This window comes from Peromyscus californicus, unplaced genomic scaffold (genome assembly GCF_007827085.1).
Source record: "Peromyscus californicus insignis strain IS unplaced genomic scaffold, ASM782708v3 Scaffold_23__1_contigs__length_62951481, whole genome shotgun sequence".
NCBI classification, from domain to species: domain Eukaryota; kingdom Metazoa; phylum Chordata; class Mammalia; order Rodentia; family Cricetidae; genus Peromyscus; species Peromyscus californicus.
The window spans coordinates 30712182-30739191 of NW_026294534.1; the positions used below are offsets into that span (position 1 = coordinate 30712182).

General features: G+C 38.4%; 1 protein-coding gene across 2 annotated transcripts in view; it reads left to right on the forward strand.

Annotated features, from left to right (window-relative positions):
* The window catches only part of Tusc3 (tumor suppressor candidate 3), a 172818-nt gene extending 156323 nt beyond the window's left edge, over window positions 1–16495 (forward strand). For both annotated transcript variants that reach the window (XM_052752062.1, XM_052752063.1), the window contains 3 exons: window positions 2149–2223; window positions 5605–5695; window positions 16028–16495. In XM_052752062.1, the coding sequence (XP_052608022.1) occupies window positions 2149–2223; window positions 5605–5695; window positions 16028–16043 (182 nt within the window). In that variant the 3' untranslated portion in view covers window positions 16044–16495. The remainder of the gene's footprint in view (window positions 1–2148; window positions 2224–5604; window positions 5696–16027) is intronic.
* Window positions 16496–27010: the final 10515 nt, after the last annotated feature.

Below are 27010 nucleotides of genomic sequence, written 5' to 3' on the forward strand. Positions count from 1 at the left end.
TTTTTACTTTTCACAAAGGTTTTATTTTGGTTAAAATTCTTCACAATTCTGGATGAATTATTATTTGATTAAATACATACGTAAATGTGTAGGTTACAATTTATATATGAATATAAATGAGTGTTATAGAAAAAGATTAAAATCGAAATAAAACTCCCTTAAGGATCAACATCAGTTATATCCATTTGTAACAATAGTATTTTTAAAATAATAACAAAAAGCAGGGTTAAACACTAGAAATCCCTGTCTCTGAACAGAAATGACACAGGTTTTAATTCATTTTTCCATTATGTATTATTAGCACTCTCGAATTACAGAGTAAGAGCATCTCATACAGTAGATTGTCCAAAACATTTTAAAAATAATGAATTGTTACAGTCTGTAGACTTACTCTCACATTAACTCTGCAGGACATTTCTCATGACCAAACCAGATCTGTGTCTGACACTCAGGAATTCAGTGACATTCAAACTTGAGCAGACTCATGCTTCTGTGCTAAGGCTCCCTTGAAAGCTTGAGGGAACATGGTGTATGATGGTGTAGGGTGGGACAAACATCACTACACAGTGCTGGAGGGGATACATCTCTGATAATGTTCAGCCTCTAACAAAGATTTGTTTGCTAGTTTATTTTTTCAGAAAAGGTTCCAGTGCTATAATAACTGGAGCAGTTTGAAAATCATTTACATAGAGAGGACATAGTAACATAAAAGAATAACTTGAAGATTTGGGTATTATCATCCAGATGTTGGGTAATGAGTCTTGGCACTAACTCAAATACAAATAGTATAACTTTCACTTCAATACTATTGTTATGGAAACTAACTCAGTGTGGGAATACATAATCCACCTAACTTTCTCTGACTTCCTCCATTTATTTGTATAGACACAGCCAAGTAGTAAGTACCCTTTGTGCTTTTGCTATTTAGGGATGAATCAAGAGACTTACTTGATGGTGCCATATTCACGTACATGATAGGAAAAATGAAGACCAGGAAGTTATAATTAAGGAAATGGAAAAGATTCTGAGCTAGAATTCTTTTATTTTTCTCTAACTTTTTAAAATTGATTTGACATTTGAACAGATGCATACTATATATTTCCAGAGTTGGTAAGGTCTAAAATCTTAGCAGTAGATAATCTCAAAAGTGTTTGGATAGTATGACATGATTGTTTTGTGAAGTTGAGTGAGCCCATCACTCTAACACCTGGCATCTGGTCTCAGTAAATTAACAGTGGTAAGTAGACATTAAGTCAGTGAGTAGTGTCTTTTTTTTTTGTTGCTGTGATGAAGTAACTGATGAAAGCCACTTACAGAGGACTTTACTTTAAGTCCCTTTGGGAGGGGACACAGTCCATCACAGCAAGGAAGGCAGGACAGTGGGAACGTGAGGCAGCGGGCCACACTGCCTCTGCAGTCAGGAAGCGGAGAGGTGACTGCTGCTGCTCAGCCAGCTTCCTTCCTTTTCCCTTTTTATTCTGCTTGGGATCCCAGCTCATAGGATGGGGCCGCCACATTCAGAGTGGGTCTTCTCTCCCACCCGCAGGTGTGCCATGGGCTATGGCTATCTATGTGGTGATTGTAAGCCTAGTCAAGTTGACAGTGAATAGGAGTATCCACGGCACGGTTGTTTTTCATTCTTAAAATGTCAGGTGACTGGCTCAAGGTCCTTCTCAATTGGTCGGATTGTATCCTAATATGCTTGCTTGATTGTATAAGGCGTATAAATGACTGTTCTTGGTACCTGAGCTAAAGACTCTACGGAGTAATACTTTTAAAATTCAAGAACTACATACCTATGCAGACATGCTATAACAATGAGAAAAATGAAAAAGAAATCCTGGTGAGTGCATTCTAATCTAGAATTGCCAATAACGTGTGTCACTGTAACTAAACATAGAATATATTTTACACAATACATGAAATTTTATAACGTTTAAAAACTGTATAATTCATATATGCTAATGAAAGTCTGAAAAATTAAAGCAAACTCCAAGATTGGTAATTGTAATATACGAAGGGTTGATTGTCAATCACCTGTTCACATTTGTCCTTTATCCATTCTGGAACATTATATTCAGACCCAGGAAAAAAAGAATAGCAGATTTTATTCGTACCTGTCTATGGTTTCCTTGACAACTACTGTAGATGCTGCTATCACCATGGGGATGGTTCTTCTAAATGAAGCAGCAACTTCCAAAGGGGATGTCGGGAAAAGACGGAGTAAGTTTATGTTGCCATATCTGTTGTTTTGTTTTAGTCCTAGGATTTATTTAATTCAAAGGGGAAACAGAACAACTTTTTGTAAACACAGACTTCCCTAGGACGAGAGGTCTGTGATGAAGGAAGTTAAGATTTTGGTTTACTTTTTTTTTCTTTATTTGATGTGTGCGAAATGAACTTGAAAACTTTTCTTCCAAAATGGCATCTGAGTGCTTCTGTGAGTTGCATGCACAGGCGAGGGAGGTGGCGTCACCCTGTCAGGGCTGCTCTGTCCCATTTCTGCTACAGCCGGTCTGTGCTGGCACCTCCTCACAGCACAGATGGTCAGTCTTCAGAGATTTTATTGGCAGCAATGTATTTTTATGTCATGAGACTCAGGTATCTCACCAAAGCTGGTGCAGATGGGGGAGCTGCTGCTGAAGCTTCTTTTGTGCACAGATACTTGATTACTTTCCAATCCCCTCCATGTCTTTTACTGACATTTAGGAGACCACAGGGATCTCTGTTCTAGGAGAGGCAGGAACTTCCCTTTCCAGGGACTTTGCTCTTCTGTTGCTATCCCATAATTTGCAACCCTGTAGGATGCCAGCATTTTAGGTTAAGCAAGTTAACTTTTGTCCTTTGTTGGGACTGTTCTGTATCCAAGGATTGTCGACAGAATTTAACTGTTAAAGTGAAGGCTGTTGATGCAAACACGGCAGAATATGGGGAGCATCTGCTGCCCTTCGAAGGCTGTCAGGACAGGATAAGGCCTGAGTCTCGGTTTCCTGCCACGGAACTTTTCAGAGTTAATATTATGGCTTTCTAAAACAGATCGTTCAGTAAATACAGCTACAGTTTGCAGCAAGGCATTTTGCTATATAATTGCTGAACTTGTTTTACAACCTAAATTTAAATATGAAAAGCATGTGGGTCCCAAAAAGAATATTAATTCTTTAAAATATTTAAAATAAAAATCTAGATTTGTTTTTTTCTTACTGTACTTTGAAGTATTATGAGTGTATAAAAGAGCCATAGTGGCCGTGCAGCGGTGGCGCATGCCTTTAACCCCAGCACTCGGGAGGCAGAGCCAGGAGGATCTCTGTGAATTCGAGGCCAGCCTGGTCTACAGAGCAAGATCCAGGACAGGCACCAAAACTACACAGAGAAACCCTGTCTTGGGGGAAAAAAAAAGAGCCATAGTGACTTCTGAACATTTACAAGCACGAAGTACTGAAATGTTTGGAGGTAGTATGGAGAGTTGAACCTGGCCTCAGTAGTCCTCTGATGCTATCTTCACTAACACAAAAAGACTCAGAACTGAGCACGTTGCCTTAAGCATAGTGACATCAATAAAATGCTACATCTTTTAGATAAACAAATGTTGTTCTTGGGGTTGGCAGGGCATTTTTATGAGCCCATATGCTTAATATGGTTGTACAGTAATGTTATTTCTTCCTATCTAAATTACAGTAAGAGCTGTGTAATGAGTTGTTTAATCTCACAACTGTGATACAGAGTTTAGGAAAGCAATGCCTTGAACCTCCGTCTTAACAGACGTCCCTGTGTAACACCTGCTCCCCTTACCTCCACATTAACTTTTATGTGTGGACTGGAAGGGCTTGGATGCATGTGAGAAAGAAAAAGAGAAGGTTTTGACTTGCACAACTGCTGGGATTATCACTCTTGCCTGTGGAAGAGTGTGGGCCTCAGTGAAGCCTTCCGCCCTGCTGTTATCTCACGGGCTCCTCCATTCCTGTCCTCAGATACTGGAGTAGCACTTTGCTCTCACTGCAGAGAGTCACGTTGGTCCCTCAGCTTTGCTTGATCACAGATGTGGAGCCTTGTGCTCCATTGTTCATTCCTCTTCTAAATGGTACCCTAAGAGAGTAGGAAAGAAAAAGTACGTGGTTGATACTGTATTTGAGAAGGTACGAAACAAAACTGTCTAAGCTCAGTGAGATAGCTGTAAGAAATTTACATACTATATATCCTGGGTCTGATATGAGTCATACTCGGAGATGATACAGTTTTTTAAAAGGCTAAACTTTACTTTATTCTCTGGTAGTATTCATGTGAAGCTAACAGTTCAGTATTGTCACAACAGAAGCTGTGACTGACTGCTACTAAATCTTCCTGATGTTTTATCATTTCTACTGTAAACAGCCATTCATAGTCCTAAAAAAAAAAAAACTGTGTGGGCACCAGCACATTTCAGGACTGCTGTCAGACCTTTCCTCCAGGCTCCTTCCCCACTGGCGAAGCAGAGATCTGTTTGACTGCAGTGTTCTTCTGACTGAACATTTCAATCTCATTATGTCACTCTCTTAATATTCCCTCAGACTAACAAATGGATATTAATTATCTTGCAGATGTTTTATTCACAACTGATATTTAGGTAACACTAATGTCTAATTCTATAGGACAGATTTAGGAGACAGAGTTTCTCTGTATAACAGTCTTGGCTGTCCTGGAACTCACTTTGTAGACCAGGCTAGCCTCAAACTCAGAGATTTGCCTGCCTCCCAAGTGCTGGGATTAAAGGCGTGGGCCACTACCGCCTTTTGTATTCTAAGTATGTCTACATTTAATTGGGTAATACAGCTTAAACTTTAGAAGCTTTTAATTTTACTAATAGCAGTGACTGTTATTTAAATATTATATGTGTATGCAAAGGAGAACTAACATGTTTCATTAGTCACCTATCCCAGTCATAACAGAAGGAAATGAAAACTGAGAAAGCAATCAGTGTCCCTGCTGTCCGGTTCCAGTACTGCAGCAGTGTTCAAAGCCTGCCCCGCAGGACCAGGAACATGGCCTCCGCTCTGTCATAAAGAGCACAGCTACCTCACTCTGACACTGCAACATGCTCTGAATGGTCTCGTCCTCCCTGGCTTTCACTAAGGACAGTTTCCTACTCTTTTGTTTGCTGAGATGGAGTATTTCTAAGTAACATGGGCTCTACTGAGACAATCATGAAACTGATAGCTAGAATTACATTTCTGTGTGAAGACTGCAGGGTGTCTGAGAAGAGGATTTTTTTGAGCATCTGCCAAGTCCTATGTTCCTGCTGTCTTGGCCAGAGCTTCCTAATCTGGGAACTGATAATCGTGTTTGTGGCTTGTCGTCACATTTGGTTCTGTTTTGATCCCTCTGGGACTTTATAAAAGAAAATCACCACAAGTCTTAGATCAGTCAATTTTGTTGTTTTCATACCCCAAATAGTACATTTTCATTGAGAAGAACGTGGAAAATAATGAATACGTTGTATTGTGGATTATCTAATTTGTGGTCCTTGTATGTGCCTGAACTGTTGCCTGTAAGTATTTTGGAACTGGATGCGTTTCAGAAGCACCGACATTTGCATGTTTAAGCCCCTAACAGTGTTGTCTCTTTTCCTAGTAATTTGCCTCGTGGGATTAGGCCTGGTGGTCTTCTTCTTCAGTTTTCTACTTTCAATCTTTCGTTCAAAGTATCACGGCTATCCATACAGGTGAGACATTTATAGTAATCTGGATGTTTTCCGTTTAAACAAACTGTAAGTGTTTCAGTGGTTAGTTGGGGTTAATAATGTAAGGGTCCAAATCACTAGCCCTCTGCTTTGAAACACTGTTAAGCAAGGTCTGAGCACTCAGCATTTCTTTAGCATCATGAACTGTGCAGAGACATCAGACAGTTCTTGTTACCAACGTGTATTTTCATTTTAGAATGCATGTACATGTGTATGTACATAGGTAGCAAAATGACTTTTAAGGAACAGACTTTGACACAATCACTTCTCTTTGTTATTTTGCATAATTGGGACTTCATTTTCAAGATTGCTTTTTCATATAATCGACTTTTCAGTGTCCTTTAAACATTGCAACATCTGTTGAACAGCACTAACTTTTCCAAAAGTAGAAGATCCAACTTGAAAGGTAAAAATTCAAACCTTACCTCTGGCCACTCTTAAGTCATCATACTGAAAATCATGCAAGATCTTCAATTCACCAAGTGTCAAGGTTAGAAGTGGGTAGACCTGGGGATTTACTCTAAGAATTTTTGTTGGATATTGGTCACTAAAGCATCTTTCAGTCATTGTGCTGGGCTATCATTTTGGTTACTTCTAAGCGTTTGTCTCTTGACCATATTCTTCCCTGTTAGGAGCCGTGTTTAAAGCTTAGCTGTCCATCTCTCTCTCTCTTGAGAACATAAAAGCCCTCTGTATCCTTCCTTGGAGAATTTGATGCCCATGTCTGCTGAGGTGCTAGGAAAACTAATATTGTGATAGGAAATAAACCCTCATCATACCTTACATATTTACCCTGCATGGACGAGAATGACTCTGCTTAGACCATACCAAAGATCTGTAGCACTCTCAGAACAACAACACTCGTCTCTCAGTTGGACCTTTCTCGTTCATTTTCTTCTTGCCTCAATCATTGAAAAGAAATTGATTAAGGGAGGGGGAGAAACGTGAGGATTAGATGTGACTTGTAGGATCATCTGTCTTTAGACATTTTTAGGAACACACATTCTGAAAGAGAAAGTGGAACAGACAGAATCTCTCATTTCTTCATTGTATTGCTATCAGACACCAGTTTCAGTTCTGTGTGTGAGGTGGTTAAATTAATTATATTCTGTCATGTGTGGTCTATAAGGGATGCAGAATATGAAAAGAAACAATGTCTTGGTCTTTCATCTAGAATGCAGAAGTATTTAAAAATCAATTGATTCCTATCTGTGTAGCATTTAGAATATATCAAAAAAATAGAGAAACAGAATGCCTAGCAGCAGTCATCATGAAGTTCTCAACCTTACTTAGTTAATAGTAAGGAAGTGTAAAGGGAAAATTAATATAGCTTCCCTGTGTATCAGAGCATGTAATTGTATTCAGAGGTCATATCCTATGTAGATACAAATGTGATGTCTACGAAAAAGAGAAAAAATGTAGTTACTTGTAACAGCGTTAGATTTGACAGCACTATTTTTACTAGGAGTAGTTTTCCATTGTGCACACTTCTAAGGGATTGTTATTTAGTACAGTAACTCTCCACTGCTCTGGGTTTGGTTTAGGCTTTGTTGGTGGTGGTTGGCTGGTTTGTTTGTTTTTTAACTAGGTAAAAGGTATAAATCACCGGGGAAGGAAGGTTTTCGAACTCTTAGCATAAGCCTTCTCCTTATATTATCCTGCACACAGTAGGACCATCTGAACCCGAGTCCCTGCCTGCTTAGCCTGATTCTAGTGCAAAGTTGAGCTTTCACTGTATAAGGTGACTCATTCCTTGTGAAGGCCCCACTATTCTAGAATTGGACTCATGTGGCTAGAAATGTAGACGAACTCTGTTAAAATAACTCAGAGGTAGGAATCATACCAAAGAATTGGTGTTGTGAGTATGAAATCCGGTAGATTAGATGAAAACACTTGAGGAGTTGTTGCCAAGCAAAGGAATCAGTGGAAAGAAAGCTGACCAAGAGGGCCTGGGAACCAGGGTGTTGTGGCAAGAGGTCAGAGTGAGGAGCAGGAGGCAGCCTTTCCAAGCACCCAGCCCTGTGATGAGCTGATGTGGTAGGGAGGAGGGTCAGCCCACTCGTGTATACTCAGAATGAAATTACTATCTTGAATGTGTGTTATAGTACTCTTCTTTCACTGTCTTCTTTAGGAATTCCTACAAGTTTTGCCCTTCATTCCAATATCTTCTTTCCTCACAATTTTTAATTCATTCCATTATATTCTATAACCTTTGATTTTCTCTATGTGAAGTGATCCTTTCCTGATTATTCATTTTCATTTGTACTTTAAATGAAGTGGGTCCATACAACATATTTTTTTCACACAAATTTTAAAATTTCTATTTTCTTTGTCTTCATATGTACCTGCTTAAAGCATAAAAGTCTCCTTTAAATACCTGTCTTCCTTTCTTAAGGCTTCTTCTTGTTAGTATTAAGAGTGGACTGCAGCACCAACCTGTTCCATATACTAACTAAATTCACAGGTCGCTTTTGCAACCTTAACAAGTAGACTTGCGTTGAATCCTAGTCTGCTTGTGACCATAGGCAAATGGTTAACTTTTTTAACCTTAGGTGATCTTGTTTACAAATAAAGACAATCTTAGAGACCACACTTTTATTTATATGAGATGATATATGTAAATCACTTAGAACACCAGTGTATAGTAGTAATTAATTACTCTATAAATGTTTAATGCTAATTGTCATTAATTCTCATATAAATATTGACACTCATATTTTACTTCTCTCTAAAAGGAGTTTTCTTCACAGTGCACACCAAACAGCTTTGGTTCATATTTACATAATTCATTTGAGTAAAGAATAGATTTTCACTGAACCTTTTGATGAATTTAATTGGGCTCCAGAGTCCCTTGAAACTTGCCAGTGAAATACCAAGATTCTTAGAGATTTTATCTAATTACCATCTGAGACATAATTCTGAAGCCATTTTGCTGATAGCACTGACTTCATTTATATATTGAGTAGGAATTGACTTTCCCCCTTGCTCTGTTCTCTAAGAAGAGGATGCTGGCATGGATGGATAGTGGTCTCTACTTAGAGATAATTACCTTCTCAGCCTTTTCTCCTGGCACTCAGACTCACAAGTATTTTCTGTAGATGTCTCTTAGAAACGTCTGTGGATCATCAAAGTCTCTACTGTAGTAGGAGAAAGCATGAAATCTCTGTATTTATTCCGTGAGTGTGTTAGTTAGCTGTCTGAGGAGTCTTAATTGGCTCAGAGTGACACAGTAGCATAATGAGAAAATAATCATTAGAAGCAGAAGATCTGAATGCAAGTTTGGGGCTTATTTTTGCACTTGAAATAAGATCTCTGCCTCTGTAGTTGCACAAAGTCTGGTTAAAATACCTCAGATCTCTTTACTAATGTGTCTAGGAATTAGCTACCTCCTCGTCATTTTTGCTCAGCTCTGATGTACTGTTAGGGGGTTGGAGACAGGTAGATAGTTAAGAGTGTCTGGTTTCTGCACCTGTTCTGATATCGTTAGCTATTTCTTTATATTAGATTATCCATACCTACCTCGGAATTGTATGTGGATAAATGTACAGTCCCTGAAGTGCTCTTGGTTCTCAGTGACTTCACCTCACCTCTCTTCATCTGCACCAGACACTTGAGCATTTACTTTGTATCACTTCACTACATTGTTTTGTTAAGTTTTTATGTACAATTTATCCACATTTCATTTCTTTCCCTTTTAGAAGATTATTTGGGGAACAGTTCTTGACACATTTTGTGTCCACAGAGGACTGTGCACATAGTAGGTGCTATCATGTACTTGTGAATTTAACTTGTTTTCCTCAAAACATTGTCTACCTTAAGGTAATACAGAGGAACCATGGAACAGAGTGAAGAGCACTGGTCTGGAACTGTGTCCCACTCCAGGAGCTCTCATACATGCGAGTCACATACCTGGAGATGTACATTTGCCCCACACCACTAAGAGAATTTATGTAAAGATAGTTAAATAACAAGCAGACTGTATGTTACTTTGGTATATACAGTGGGCCCAAAAAATTCCTCTCATCTTAAAATCAACTCCAGGTACCTTTCTGAGTTATTATCAATACCATTAAAATATGTGATGACATTCCATTGAGGAACTTCATAGTAGCAATTAGAAATGAAAGACACTTAAAATTAGAGGAAAGTTGAGCCTGACCGTGCTTAGCAAGGGGAGGAGGTTTGTAATATATAAAGTTGACAAATTTTGTAGTCATTTATACATTTCAGATATCCATCTTTCATCTACAAGGAAAATGCACAATCCAGAGCTGTAAAAATACAGAAAAGTCTTCTGCACAGATTGCAGGACAGTGACCAAATTGTAGTGGTGCTGCCTTCTCAGGCTGAGTTCTAGCTCTGAAGAGTGGCGTAAGAACCCAGGCAGATGGTGCAGAAAAAGAGGGGGTGCTCTCATGATCTGTTGTCTAGATTAATAACTCAGTCTAAATCTTAAAAGAATAATGTGCAGATGGAAATCAAATCTTAAGGATTATTTTTTTCCGTATTGTTATATTTCATTGTGGTGTGCGGGAAAGTGATCTGGACATTGAGTGAGAAGATGTGATTTGGACCCTGGCACTTAAACTCTCTCACCCCAGGCTAGTCTTTTCATCCCCTCTGAGCCTGCCTCCTCTTCCCACCCTGCAAACAAAGACCATAGTGCATCTCTTAGGTTACATTAGATGCTGTAGTAGGAGTAGGTACTGAGATAAGCCTATTATTGCAGCCTGACACTGCCTTACTTAGCAGCTACCAGGCAAGTCCTCCGAATAGAGGACACCAATAGTCTTTGGTGCCAAACTGTGTGCTGTTTAAATAATAACGTACAAACATGTCCCCTCCATTTTGGTTCACTTATTTTGTTGTCACTTTACAGAATATAAAACTAAATTGGTGAACAAAAATATTTAATTCTACCTAGGGAAAAAAATGTAGCCAAATCCCTTTTGTTATTAACAGTACAATTCTTAATATCTAGTACTAATATAAAAATAAGTCCAAGATCATTTTAATAAAAAGTTCAGAATAGTGTCTGAATTCTTCATCATGAATTCTAACTACTCAAATCGCAGAACAGAGGAGTACCCTAGAAAATTGTTTCTGTGGTGCACTGGAGCTTCTTATTCTACCAGGGGCTTCACCCATGGACCAATACTAATGCAGAGAGGAGTTGGTCCAAGTAAGGTATTTCTTTATCTCTTCCTTACCACATATGCCGGCTATATTAATGTCATGTCATCCAAATTCTTACTAAGTATGCCTCTCTGTACAAACTGTGTAGAGAACTGACCTTGCCGGTAGTTAAACTTGGTAGCTATTACCTTCTGTAACTATAAATAGAGGAATTTCCTTCCCTGGGGTCTCTTATTCCTAATAAAGGCCAGAATTTCTTTAGACCTTTTCAAGGGATAAGTTGTTACAGAGCTGAAGACTTTCCCGGGTTCCCTAGATTCTTAATAAGGAAAGAGCCTCAGGACTTTAGGCTAATGAGATCTGGCTAAGGACAATAATTGCTCTCACTAGCATCCCCATTTAACACTTGTAAATGTAGAGGATTGCATACTATTAGAAACCTGAATCAGTGAAAGAAATCACCAGCTACAAGGAGGAGAAATTCAACTAGTGGTCAGTTGTGGTAAACCTGCACTTGTGAGGGGGAGACAGGAAGATCAAGAGCCCATTACAAGTCCTGACTACACAGGGACACCTTGCCTCAGAAATGGGGGTGGGAGAAAAAGGAAGCAGGGAAGAAGAAGAAAGCAAAGACCAAAGACCCAACCCTCACTGTACTTAGTGGAGACATGAGGTCCTTCTTCCCCCTGAACACTTTGGAAGAGAAACATGATACCATCCCTTTTAGCACAGATGTGACTCTTGTCAGAGATTCCACCCCAGCCACCAGAGCTCCTGACTCTCCCTTGCCTTGAGGACATGAAGAGCAGGGAATGAGGAATTACATGCAGTCAAGGATCTCAATACTTCATTAGCTCCCAGTTGTACAAAAATGCATTTGTCCAAAACACTGTTGCACATCTTGGGTTTTCAAAACATCAGTAAGAGGTGGAGAGGTGAAAACCAAGAGGAACAGTAAACCACTGTTTGCCAGCATTTCAGACAATGAATGCACTCATGGGGGTGAGGGTGGGGTGACTGTCGGGATAGACCTTTGACCTTCATAGCACATAACTAGTTTTTCCTTTCAGTCTTCATGCCCTATATTTTTGTAACATGGCAATCATGCCTCTCTTTTTCTTTTTTATTATCTCACTGCCAGATGTATTAGCCCTGAGATCCAGCAGTAAATAATTACTTGAGCAGCTGCTTCTACATGCCCCAAGTCAGCATCATCGTTTTCTCCAGTTTCTCCCTGACGTAGGAGTTGGAAACTGTAGAGTCCTTGTACTCAGCCCACATCCTTTTCCTACACTGTTAAAGGACTGGTCCCCTCATAGTCTTTTCTCACTGCTGCCATTTTAATGACACTCTCTGTGCCTGGGACTTTCTCTCTAGAGAAAAGTGTAAGGAACATGGCTTGTCCACTTCCTGTAGCACCCTTCTGTGTCAAGTCCTCAACAGTGATGATCTGTAGCACTTTGCTAACTGCTGCTTAAAAGTGACTTAAAAGGAGAGGCTGTGACTTGAGAAAATTTGCATCATGATCTATAAAACTTTATTTTGAATTTTAAGTAATGATCTTACTAGTGTGCTTCTGGAATGTTACCTTCATGAAGTCAAGGGCAGTGTTTGTTGGTTTGTTTTGTTTTTCTGAATCCTGGATATGAATAAAAGAGCCAACATGAAGAAAGATGCATTTGAGATTATCCTCCCATTCAACATTATAATCTGTTATTTCTCAGTGTCCCGTACAGTATGTAATTGAGCAATAGTAACGCTTCAGAGACAGTGTGACCATAGCTACATATCTGAGGCTAAAGGAAAGGACATGTTTAAGGATATCTGTACAAGTCTTACCTGGTGTTCAGTGTCCATGTGAACAGTTCACTCCCTTGCTCATTAGCTTCGAGCTTATACTGTTACCTCGATTGACAGAGTTATCAGCCAGCCAGGAGTCAACACTGAAAATGCAGAGTCCTGTTGCCACAGTGAGATCTGTTCCTGATGGAGAGTACTATGGGGATAGCAGGACATAAGGTGGCACCCAAGGCAGCTTCTTGCTCCTCCAGAAAACTAAAGGCCCTGGAGAATACAAATGAGAAAAAACATGTTCAATATTTGGTAATTTAGCCTTAAGTACAATATAAAAACATTTATACATCTTTATGATAAATAATGTAAGGGAAAATATCCAAGCACCATTCAAAGTATAAGTGTAAAAGAACTGTTACACTGTTTGATAATATATCAGCATTGTTAGGCAGGCACAGATAAAAGGAAAAAAGATACATCAGATCAAGCTAGATAGAAATAAGACTAACCATGGAATGTTGATACCAGTATGATGTATTTAGTATGCTGCATTCATGTTAAAACATATCTTGGGCATTCCATCTTCATACAATGGAAATAAAACATGAAATTCTAAGGGATTGCCCAGAGAATAGCAGCTGGTACTTTTCTAAGAAACATTTTTTAAAGATTCATTTTATATGTATGAATGTTTGCTACATGTGTATATGTGCACAGCATGCAGGCTTGGTAGCCCTACAGTCCAGAAGAAGGCATGAGATCCCCTGGAATGGGAATTCCACATGTATGACAGTGAGCCACCATATGGTTGCTGGGAACCAAACAAGAGTAACAGGTGTTCTTACCGGCTGAGCCCTCTCTCCAGCCCCCAGAGCAGGTTTTGTCAGTGTTTAACTTCAGGATTTTCTAATACTTCAACACTATGTTGGTATAATTTTTATAATTTTTTTAAGGAAAATGAACGTTTAATATGTAGAAAACGAGCAAATATTTTACTAACTTGACTTATTGACTTATTTATATATTAAATGTATAAGACATTTAATAATGATTAGTTTGGTTACACTTGTCATTTCCTAATGACACCTAAACCATGATCATTGGAAAAACAACCCCAGAGTGAACAGATAGCATCTTTCGGTCATGAGTCAATTTTTATAGTAAGAATGTAATCACAGGGGGCTGGAGAGATGGTCCAGCAGTTAAGAGCACTAGCTGCTTTTCCAGAGGCCCCAGGTTCAATTCCCAGCACCATGGTAGCTCCCAACTATCTGCACCTCCAGTCCCAGGGGATCCGACACCTGTTCTGGCCTCCTTGGGTACCAGGCATGTATGAGATTCACAGACATAGATGCAAGCAAAATATTCGAGAAAAATAGTGAAATCACAGAATTACTTTTACTCTGAAAATATGGCAATCTAAGTACTATAGATTTTTTTTTTTTGGAACCTTTCTGGTTCTAAAAAGGCACAGAAATATAAAGGGTGATATTAACTGTTTTTCCTTTTATAGAGGTATATTTTTAGCAATAATAAAATGTTAACTTAGCTGATCTATACGTTGAAATTTTCAGATAATTTCTTAAAAAGCAAAACAAAGGCTTGGTCAGTAAATTGCTTGCCATGCAGGCTTAAGGACAGGAGTTTGAGCCCGGAAACCTGTGTAAACAAATCAGGACATGGTGGTGGGTACTTGTCCTGGTGAGTTGAATATATAGACTTCTAGACATGTGAGAGCCGTGAGAGCCCTTTTTGATGGGTGAAGTAGGTAGCAGGACCAGAGTCAGCTATGGAGAGGCATTGGTGGGGATAGCAGAGAAAAGCAGATCTGTGAGGTTCTCTACCCAGCCAGCCTAGCCACTTGGTAAGTTACAGGCCAGTGAGAGATGCTGTTCAATTGAAAAAATAAAGGTGTACAGTGCCTGAGGAGCACCAAGACTGTTTGTTCTCTGGCTTCTGTACACAGAGATGGGAGGAGAAGGAAGGAAAAGAACAGTTAACTCAAGAATTCTCAGATTTGAGGTCCCCCTTGTTCAATTCTAATGAAAGTCTGTGGCAAAGAGAGTGCTTGCTGCACCCACATACAGAGCCAAGCCAAGGTGGGGGCGGGTGGTGGTGGTGTCCTGTAACCCCAGCACTGCAGGAGCAGAGAAGAAATCCCAAGAGCCAGGCATGGGGATGGGGTGCCTGTAACCCCAGCATTGCAGGAGCAGAGACAGAATTCCCCAGAGCCAATAAACTAAGAGAGACAGTGAATCAGGGAGAGACTTGACATCAGACTCTGGCCCCCATACCCATGTGCTTATATGCATACAAGCACAGGCTTACCACATGCACACAGTATCCAATAAAGATTTCGCTGTTAGCTCTCATTCCTCAAGGTGGCTTTACCCTCAGAACAAGTTGTCACTGAGGACAGAGAGTGCCAGTGAGGGCATGTGCATGTGCGTAGCACAGCTCTGCCTGGCCAGCTGCTTTGACATTTGTGTGGATGCAGTGGTAACCGTGCTTTGTACCCAGAGGGATGACTAATCACTTCCTTGCAGAGGTGTTACTTGTCTACTGCAGTCATCAGGTGCTATCCCCCAAAACAAAAACACATACTTTCTGTCTTTAACAATTCTGTAAAAACAATTACACCTTACAACTACTATATGTACGTTCCATTTATAGAATCACAAATTATAAAATAATATCAAAGCACTATATAATGTTTTATTTGTATATGTAAAGGTATTATATATATACATAAATTTAGTATATTTCTCAATGTGTTTTATCTAAGGATTTATAAACATCATTATCATTCGACAGATCTTTGGATACCACAACAAGTGTTCTATTCACTAACAAGGAAACAAAGGTTCAGAAAGACAAAGTCATACGTGCCAGGATATAACTTAAACATCGAAATATTAAACTTACTAGGTTGAACAGTTTTCTAACATCTCAGCTGCAATAATCATTAATTTTATTTTTGCTTTAATATTTAGTTTAAGAGTGGCTCATCTGCAAGGTTGTAATTACTATTTTATATAAGCAAATGAATTATAAATTCAGTCGAATGTAAAATTTCTCCAAGAAATTCAAACTTAGATATTATTTAGGTCCATCTCTTTATTTCCCCTAAATCTTCATTTTAAATGCTGATTTCGCTGTTGCTCACCCAGCACATATTGGTCATCTCTGACCCAGTCCTCACTGGAAGCCTGACCCTGTCACAGGAACTTGTTTCAAAATCAGACAGACCCTAATAGCAAAGTTTCAATTAGCTGAATATAATGATGGTATTGTTGTTACATTATGTGAGCTAATTTAGAATGGAATAAGTAGCTGTTGTGCTTTTCTTTTGCTCCTTGTATAATAATTTTCTTTCTTTTTCAGCTTTTTAATTAAATGAAGCCGCGTGGGATTTGCATAAAGTGAGTGTTTACTGTGAAGAGAAGCGGATCCCAACGCTATCTTACTTGGAACTCTTGAATTCATTCTTTGTTGATTGTGATACGCTAGCTTATTCTTGTAAAATTTTTTTAAACTGTGGATTTTCCTAAAGAATTTAATTTATAAAAGTGGTTATGTATCATTCAGTAATCCACAATGAAACATCAAAGTGCTTTTTCAGTATTCTCAGTGTATGCCACAGGAGTGAAATAAATAACAGTGTAACTATGAATTCACGTTTTAGAACTGTGTTTGCTCCTTAGTAAAGAAACCACATGTTAGTAAAGGAATCCATGGAATGTATGTAAAAGAATTATTAGTACTGTACAAGGATAGAGCCTCTGCATGAAATATGTCGTGTGGACATTCTTATTGCTGTTCCACTTATAAAGGACGTGCACTGTTACAAAAGTGTTTTGTTCTTCTTACCATAACTATACCATGATGCATATAGCGCGAAGCGCTGGATAATGTCAATGCCAGTTCAGATCCTTAACCTAGAGAAAGGAGCTTTGGGGGACCCAAGCCTCAAACATGCACTATGTCATCATGACTCAAATGGAATCAGGCAGTAGAACCAGCACCTCATGACTGCCACTTGCTATTTCTCCATCTCTTGAAGTATTGTTCAGAAATCTGACTTATGAGATCAAACCTAATCTTCTGTGGTCATTTTCCTTTTGATTAATGAAAGCATCTGCCTTATGAATGGCAGTTAGTTTTCCTAGAATGACTCAAATGAAATTTTTTTTGAAAAACGAAATATAGGAGTATAACCATTGTTACCTTTGGAACTGACTTAAATTTATGTAGCACACCCACATACATTACAGTATTCATTCCTCACATTTTTTTTTTTTTTTTTTTTGGTTTTTTTCGAGACAGGGTTTCTCTGTGTAGCTTTGCGCCTCTCCTGGAACTCACTTGGTAGCCCAGGCTGGCCTCGAACTCACAGAGATCCGCCTGGCTCTGCCTCCCGAGTGCTGGGATTAAAGGCGTGCGCCACCACCGCCCGGCTCATTCCTCACATCTTTTAAGTGGACAGAAATACAAGAAATTTTCTGTGAGTTACAGCTGAAAACCAAAATATAAGTTGTGCTGATAACCAGGTTTTCAAACTTTAAAGCCTATTTTTTTTTTCATTCTGTACTACAACTAGGAGATGAATTCAGGAGAGATTTCTTTATTTGATTCAGTAAGTTTTATCATTTTTAAAAGCTTATTAACTAATTTTCATTAAGATCTGAATAACAGAATTGTGGAGTGATTTGTCCACTGGCAGTCCCAGCTGTCTAGTCACAACTAGGAACGTGGTGGATAGCCACTGAGTTTCTTTATTTTGTACCTATGAATTTCTACAAAAGTGGGAAATATACAAGTTTATTCAGCTATATCCTAGGAGAATTGTGTATGTTTGTTATCTTTTCAAAACATGGTAATATTCTCTGAAATTACATATTCAGAACTATATTAACTTTATTATATACTCTTAAATCTGTTATTAAACCATAATTTCTTTAGTTCAGTTCACAGACAATAAATTCAGTATTGAGATGTCATTTATGGAAAATGTCAGCATCTATTTGATGCCTATCCCTAGTTATCATTTGAATTATAATTAAGTATCCATCTATTTCTATAGTCTTGAAGATAATTGACTCAGAACTTCAGAGAATGTAAATAGAATTTGTTGCCAAACTTTACAAATAACAAATATTTATTATAATTAAATTTAATTGTTGCCTAAATCCCAAAATTATCTACTTATGCAGTTAGTTAAATGATACTGGCAAAACACATCATTGCTTGCTCTAAACCTTATATCCATGACCACAGCCAGGTCACCCTCAGCCCATGTGATAGAGGTTGGGAGGTAGGTATTTCCTTATCCTATATTTGTAAGAGTTTTTCCAGGCAAAATTGAGCAATTTCCTCAATATGAAAAGTAAGTCAGTTAATTACAATTATTTTTCAAGGGCCGTAACTCTAGCTCCAGGGGGGTCCAATGCCTCTGACCTCCTTAGCACCTGCACTTGTGTGCACATACTCAAACATAGATACATAACAAAAAAATTAAGTTTGTTTAAGTTAGGAAATTAGGAAAAAAAAACTTAAAGTTACAAGTGGGACAAAAGTGATGGTTCAGCAGTTGAGAGTGTTTATTGTTTTTCTAGACAATCCAGGTTGGGTTCCAAGCACCCACCCACATCAGGTGACCTACAACCGTCTATAAGTCCATTTCCAGGGGTCTGACACTTTTAACCTATATTCACTGTACTGAAAATTTTCATTAAAAGTCATCATACATTTGACAATCTCTCACTAGAATTTAAAAATTTTAAAAATGACTTTTCTTCTAGGAGAGAAAAATCATGATAGAAAAATCCCCTTTCAAGGAGTTTCATTTTATGATGACATATGCTGGTCAACTTTTTGGATTTTCTTCAGCACAGTGCTCCTTGTATTATGTATGCAAACAAATAAACCCAATAGTATGTACTAGCCATAAATTTCTCTTACAAATAAAATAATATTTCTCATCAGTTATAATTCCACAGGCATGGTGATTTGGAGAAAGTATACCTGGCTGTAACCAGAGAGTTTAACACATATTCTTGTGTTGATCCCAAAGGATACATGAAGGCGTATCATTGTTTTAAGCTCAGTGACATTATACATTGTATTTCAAGACTCTCTGGCCATAGGGGCAAACACATTAGCCAGACCATCTGGACACAAAATATTTCAATGTGCACTTAAAGTCTTAATGTTTTTTGACATCCAAATAGCCCACTAAGGTTAAAATACTAAAACAAGTACTTGTCGTATTTTAGCAAACCGATACTGTATCAGATCAATAGTAAATCTAGTAATACCTACTAACAACTGAAAAAGGGTGGGCATTATAAATACTCACACTTATAGCAAACATGCATGTCATGTAGCCCCCAGATTCCCTATAATTCGTGAGGATCTGTTATTTCTGAGTTTTCTCACATTCCAATTGAACACATATATGGGAACCAATGCATATATTTTATCATGTAGCCAGAGAATCTAATGTGTTTAAAAAAAAAACAAACACTAAAATACATTAAGAGTAAGACAGGAAAATTGTGCCATTGGTATACTACCTACCCAGTGGGTGGTAGATACAGAAAAGGAAGGGTAGGAAACTCAAGGGATACATGCCTCCACTAAACACTAGAAAAATTGACAGAACTGACAGGTTCAGTTTGGCTGGAAGTTTAGAAAACAGGCTTTTAGCAACCAAGCAAATACCTTAATCAATCCAGCAGCAACTTGAACCCATTGGAATAGATCACAGCATTGCATCTTACTTCTCTTCCTTTATAGTTCCCTGTTGGCAGTAATGTTTGAAGATGCACCCTGCATTTCTGATGCGGATTTCCAGTTCAGGAAGGAACAGAACAATCCCTCTTCCTAAGAAAGTGCCAAGAGTCTTCCCTTCGTTTCATTAACTCAGAACTGTCTTGAGGAGAGGAAGATGCAGGGACAAGGACAGAAACTACAAGATCATCTCATTCAATGGAGAAAAGACATTTGGCAAAATCCAACATCCCTTCATGATCAATTTCCTAGAGAGTCTAGGGATACAGAGTATATATCTCAACAGAATAAGGGCAGTATACAGCAAGCCCATAGCCAACATCACATGAATTGGAGAAAACTGCAAAGCATTTCAGCTAAAAACACTGACAAGTCTAGGCTAGCCACTCTTCCTGACTCCTGTTCAAAATAGCATATGAAGTCTTCCTTCAGTAAGACCAAAGGAGATAAAGGGGATAAAGATACAGTAAGCAGTCCTTTTCTTGTACATGGAATGATTCTATACATAAAGGACCACAAAGACTACCAGAAAACACATATTGCTGATAAACACTTTGAGCCAAGCATGGGAATACAAACCTCAATGACAGGACACAAAGTAACCAAGTAACTAATCTGCCACTGACCTGGATTTTTCATCCCAACTAACTAACTTTCACAGTGCTGGAAGGTGCTTTGCACACCAGGAGAGGAGAAAAGTGATCATCCATCTTACCAGCTGTGAAACGTACAAACTACACTAAAGACCAGACTGGCAAAACATGAACATTGGTGCAATGGTACTATAAATACCATGGGAGTAACTAAGCACTCAGATTGGATTTAAGGCCCACTGCACAAGATGAAACCCATACTTGGCATAGTTCCTAGGGCCAAAACCGTGACTAGTAAAGTCGAAGACCCTAAGGGAGATCCTACAGTGATTACAGTAAATGAACTTGGCATTAAACTGACTCAAATGATGTGTTGTAATACCCATAAATCCATACATCTTGCAACCTTCATCAGAGAAACTCTTTGTTGCAGTAGATAGAGATTAAAATTAAGACCCACAACTAGTCAAGGGGCAGAGAATATAAAGTTTAGGGTTGTGGGGCTCTAAATGGAATATATATCACACCATCCTCCCCAGGTTCAAGGATCACTACAAAAGAGGATTCCAAAAGGTTTTAAGAGCCAGGTGTGATGGGTGACTGCAGCAACAGTCTTTTTCTGGACATACCTGGGAAGTTGCAAATGGGAACTCACAGGAGGGGGACAGCATGCACAAGACTTGGGCACTCTCGAGAGAAAATTCCAGTATAGAGGAGGTAGATAGGTAAAAGTTTTATTCTTTCTTAAGGAGCTTTTGGCAACAAATAGCTGCTCGAGAGAGAATCAATTCTCTAAGGGTATAGCCCTGATAAGTCAGCCACAATACAGTGGATTCCCACACATCCAAAGAGTTTATGTGGAGCAAAAGTTTGACTTGATAGGTGTTTTATTTTTCATGAAAGAACACAAAGTTGAGTGGATAGGTAAGGAGAGGATAGAGTTTTTAATCTGTCCAGAATTATGGCGGGAGGTAAAAATTACTAAAATATTTTGTATGATGTTCTCAAAGAATTCTTAACATATTTTCAACTTAAAAATAATATTATGAACATAAGGAGAAAAAGCATTTTATTTACAGAACATAAGAAAAAAGACACTTAATGAGAGGAATAGAAGAGGGCAGGAAAGAATCAACCATGTCCAAATGAGTAAAGCTCTAGTACTAATAGGAGGCAGAAATGGACTACAAATAGGCCAATCAACCTATAAAATCATAGGAAATAATTAAGGACTTTGAATATGTAAGGTAAGTGGACTAACATCCCTATGTATTGTCTTGAAGCTCATATAATTTCCAAAGGAATCTAAAAATTGAGAACCAAATGTTGAAAATCAACATATCAAGCAAATGGAAGTCACAACCAAGCTGAAGTCATGATTCTTATCTGATAAAGTTATGCCCAACTATTCAGAACAGATAAAAAGGACTGCCACAGGGCTGGGCAGAAAGCTCAACTGCTAAAACCCTTCCTGCCCAAGCATGAGGAGTACAGCTTAGATACACAGACATCTCAAAATGCTAGGTGAGTAGAGGGATCCATATGTAATTCCAGCCTTGGGAAGCAGAGCCATGGATCCCCAAAGCAAGCTGAAATTCATTAGGAGACCCTGCCTTGACAAAAAAAGGTTGAAGAGTGATTAATGAAGATTATCAGCATCAACTAGGCCTACACACACGGAAGAACATGCATACAAACACATAAGCACTTCCCACACATTCACATAAAAAATAAGTAAAAACAATGATTTTTAAAGGAGGATCAGTGCATATTAATAGAAAGAGCAATTCATGAAGATTAATAATATATATGCACCAAATCTTGTTGCTACCAATTTCAGAAAGCAAATGATAAAGGGTCCATACGTCCTGAACCTATAATGGGAAACTTCAGTGCCCCATTCTGATACTTACATAGAGCTTTCAAATGAAAAATTAGCAAAGGAATCTCAAAGAGCTGAATTACACATTGCTAGAGGTATCTCAATTGTCTGATCTCAAATTATATCCTGGAGTCATAGTGACAAAGACAGTGATAGCACAAAAACAGACATATAGACCAGTGAAACATAATAGAGAACCCAAAAATAAAGTCACGCAGCTATGGTCACCCAGTTTTTGACAAAGATATCAAAGAGCATTCTGGACAGAGCCTATTGAAAAAAAATGGTATTGACCCAATTGGATAGTCACCTGAAAAAAGAATGAAATTAGATCCATATCAATGATCAAGATTCAAATGTGATCAAAGTGCTTAACTTAAAACCTGAAGTCCCAAGTAGAACATAGGGAATACATTTCAAGGTATCAACATAGGCAAAAACTAAATGCAAGACTATTAGCTTAGAAAATAACCCTAAGAATTGAAAAATTGGATTACTCAACTATAGTCTCAAAATACTAAGAGGAAAATTTCAATAAAAAGAATCATGCATTTGAAATTGAAACAAAGATGTGGATGAGAAAGAAAACGTAACAGCAGAGTGAAGAGACCAGAATGGAATATCTCTGTCAACACAACTTGAGAATATATAGAATATCGGAAGAGCTGAAAAAAGTTCAAATACAAGAAACCCAAACTGCTGATCAAGAAAGGGGCTCCTGAATTAAACAGTCTATGCTCTGAAGAATAAAATCAATTGGACAGTAATAAATAAATAGCGTTCTTCATCCTTAGCCATCCAGAAAGTGGAAATTCAAACTTCTTTGAGATTCTATCTCACACTATTCAGAATGACTGTTATCAATAGATGAGGATATAAAGTGGTACATCTTCTATGGAAATGAACATGGAGATGTTGAAGAATATTATTTTAAGGTGCATTACTTTTGTTTATGCTCTGGAACATCTGTTTAATGATGCAAAGTTAAATTCACCTGTGGTCAGGAGGCTGCATCAGCAGCTAGCCCACAGGAAGTGGTAAGGAGGAGCCAGAGGGAGAAGGGTTTTTAAGTGGGGGCCAGGAGAAGGACAAGGGCTTTTGGGGAGATGAGAGCTAGGAGCGGGAGGTGAGCGACTTGCTATTCAGCCTCTCTGAGGAGAATTCAACCTCAACCTTTGCATCTTGAGTTCTTTAGAGAGACAGAGATTTAGATAAGTTCCCTGGGTAGCTTTGAAAGTGTAGGTAGCTGAGGGAATGGAATCCTCTCCAGCTGTGACCTATGCAGCCAAACCGCTGCTGGCAAAGGCAGAGTTGCAGCTGCTGATTTAGACAGCTGTGGCTTAAAAGGCAGCGGCAGTTTAAAGAAAGGACAACATGGAGGTTTCTCAAAAGACTAATACTAGACCATGACATGTCTATATTATTTCTGTGAATATACCCAAAGGATTGTATTCGGCATCAGAGATACTAACACATGTATGTTTATTGTTGCTCTATGCAATAGCAAGGAAATGTAATCATCCTGTACATTCATCAACATCTGAAAGGATAGAAAAATCGTGTATGGAATTTTATTCACCCAGAAAAGTATGAAATTTGTAGGAAAATAGATGGATTTAGGAACTTATTTTATCAAGTATATCAGGTGAACTAACCCAGGCTCAGAAATACAAATACTGTATGTCCTCTTTCATGTAGACTATCTTCTGATTTTTACATGTAGATTTGTGAAAGTGACTGTGAGTATAGGTCATGAAACTAGAAGGGACCAGGAGAACGGAAAAGGGAGTTTTAAACTGAGACATAAGAAGGGTATTAGAATGGGTGACTACTGCTGCCATAAGGACCAGCCTCCGGCACTTCGGGGTTTGAGAGGGAGCCCGTGGAGTCACTCAACTTGACTTTTTCTCTCTGAGTTAGCAGTCTAAACTTAACTGTCTAGGCCTGGCGAAAATGGGAAAACACACACACATTCTTGGGATCTTTCTCAGTTCTCTCTTTTTTCTCTCTTCTCATGTCTTTATTTTTCCTTTACAGCTTATATATCCCAACAAAAAATCTTTCAGGCAATATAAAAATTACAATGTGGTTACATTCTGTTTTTCAAGTGAATGATACAATCAATACAGATAAAAAACATGTTTCTCATTTCCCTTACATGATTAAAATCCTACATATTATAGATGAAAAACAAATTATCCCAAGAACCCACATACATTCATATCCAAGAAACTTGTGATAGACAGACAGTGTAAGAAAGCCAGGTCTTTTTCTCAGCCAGTTCTTGCTGGCAGGCTGAATTTTGCAGTTACAAAAAAAGGACCAATCATTTTATTATATATCTCAAAAGGTAATCTTATGAGAAATCTTAGAAGAATCATAAATCTAAACATTTATATATGAAAACAATTAGTCATCTCTACTTTAAATCCTCAGGGTACATGCCCATCCATCAACAGCTTTTTATATCAGGAAGCTCAGGGCAAAAATGGGTACAAGGAATTAATCATCATCTCTGAGCACCATCCCATCCTAACAAGAAAGGCACATCAGCTAATAATAATTGGGCTGCTTTGATCTTGTCCCTGACCTTAACTATGCTGTGTATGCTACGGTCCCTTATTTAGCTATATACCTTGCTAAACTTTAGATTTCCCAAGGTTTTTTTTTTTAACTTTCAAGCTATTAGCAAAAACATCTTAATCTAACCTTAAGTCATATTTAAAGCTTTGTTTTAGCTATGATGCACACTGAAACCCGTGAACATATCTCTCAAGAATTAAGATTAAAAGTACTTGTGCTAACTTAGCTTCTGGGTTTCAATTGTTTTTCTTCCCCCCCCCCCCCCCAGAGCTGAGGACCAAACCCAGGGCCTTGCACTTGCTAGGCAAGAGCACTACCACTGAGCTAAATCCCCAGCTCCCAATTGTTTTTCTTACTCATTAGTCTAAAACACAGTCTGTACGGCTCCTCGAGAGAAACTAGGTGTGTGACATTTCCTTGTTCTTCTTTTCTATTCTCTAGAGCCCTGAATGATCAGGGGTGGGAGCAACACTCTATCTTACTTCTCCCTATATTACTTTTTCCAATAAGCTAACCTTTATCATAATCCCTTACAATATTTATTAAAGACCCTTAATCATCAAAATCCTATTTAAACTAACATGATTATTGTATAAAATCATTGCTTCAGCTAAACAGTACAGCTTAGGAGGAAATTATCTTCATAATAATCCACAGGTAAAAATGCTCAGTAGAATGGGATATTTCCATGACATACTTGCACCACATTAAAGGCACCCATTCACACCATACTAGATACCAAAGAAAAATGACAGCCAGCGGCAAACATGTAAACACAGAGACATTCTGGGGCTGAGGCTCTCTGGGCCTTCCCTATCCAAGATTTACCCATCAGTGCCTTGCATGCTGGTGGGCCAATACCCTGAAGTCAGTTGCCACCTGCTGCTCTCTGATATGGCCAGCAGCAGGTGAGACATCAGAGAGGGAAGAGTAATTACTAGGTTTGAATTAAAACATTGTTTTGGGGAAGGAGAGAATGGGGGTAATTAGTGGGGGAGAAAGATCAACCAAAAGAAGTATTCAGTTGCCATAATTGAGCCTGTTACATTATATGCTAACTAACAATAAAACTAGGTATGTAAGATATACAGATAATGGTTAGACAGGTGGGTAGACATTATTTGCAAAATAATATTGGGTCTTAAATTGTAACAAGAACAAGTGACTTTATAGTAAGTTATTTTAATAAGGCTATAATAGTTATAAAGATGGAAAATAAATCAGATGTATCTTTTAAGATATACACATACAGAATACAAATTCCAAAATAACACAAGTCCCTTCCTACAAATAATTTTTTGAATATAAATTCATTAAAACTGGTGAAAAGATAGTAACAAAATGGATTCTTAAACAATGAGCTATCTATTCTGCCTATGATAGTCTCAATCATACAAAGACAAGAATAGGTTGAAAGTCAGTCAGCAGAAAAAGATACTCTGTGCAGAAATGGTAATTAAAAACAGATAAAGAAATAAACTGGGAGACAAATACCAGCCAACAGATCTTACAATTAGTTATATAACAATACATCGAGTAGAATATGCATTTTTCCAATTTCCCTTGAAATATTCTCACATCAAAAATTTTCACAAATCTTGATTTTTAAAATACTGAAATCACATGGTATTGTTTCCCAATTGAAATAAAATAAAACTAAGAATTCAATCATGAGAAATTTAGGAAAACTTAGGCAAGCTGTGGTGGCACATACCTTTAATACCAGCACTGAGAGACAGAGGCAGAGGCAGAGGCAGGGCCAGGAAGATTTCTGTGAGTTGAAGCCCAGCCTGTTCTACATAGGGACTTTCAGGTCAACTAGAGCTATACAGAGGAACCTTTCTCCTCAAGAAGAGAAGAGATGGAAAAGTCACATAACTTGAACACTTCTCATGCGATAGATCAGAACGAAAGTCATAATGTATATTAAATACCTTTGGATGAAATATATTGAAAATACAGCAGAGCTATAGATGTGCAACAAAGGCAACACCTACCACATAGAATGGAGAAAGAAAGCCCCCTCATGATGTTCTCAGTTCATGATAAAAAGAAGCATTTGAAGAGACTCAATAGCCGATCTTAACAATGGAATACTACTCAGCAGAGAAAAACAATGGCATCATGAGGTTTGCAGACAAATGGATGGATCTAGAAAAAATCATCCTGAGTGAGGTAACCCAGACTCAGAAAGACAAACATGGTATGTACTCACTCATAGCAGGATACTAGACATGAAACAAGGATGACTTGTCTGCTACTCACATCACCAGGGAGGCTACCTGGAAAACAGGACCCCAAGAAAGACACAGGGATCGCCCAATGACAGAGAAATGGAATGAGATCTACATGAACAGCCTGGACATGAGTGGAGGTAATGAAAGGCGAGGGTTGAGGGAAAGAGAGCTTGGGGGAGCGGGAGATCCCAGCTGGATCAACAACAGAGAGGGAGAACAAGGAATAGGAGACCATGGTAAATGAAGACCACATGAGAATAGGAAGAAGCAAAGTGCTAGA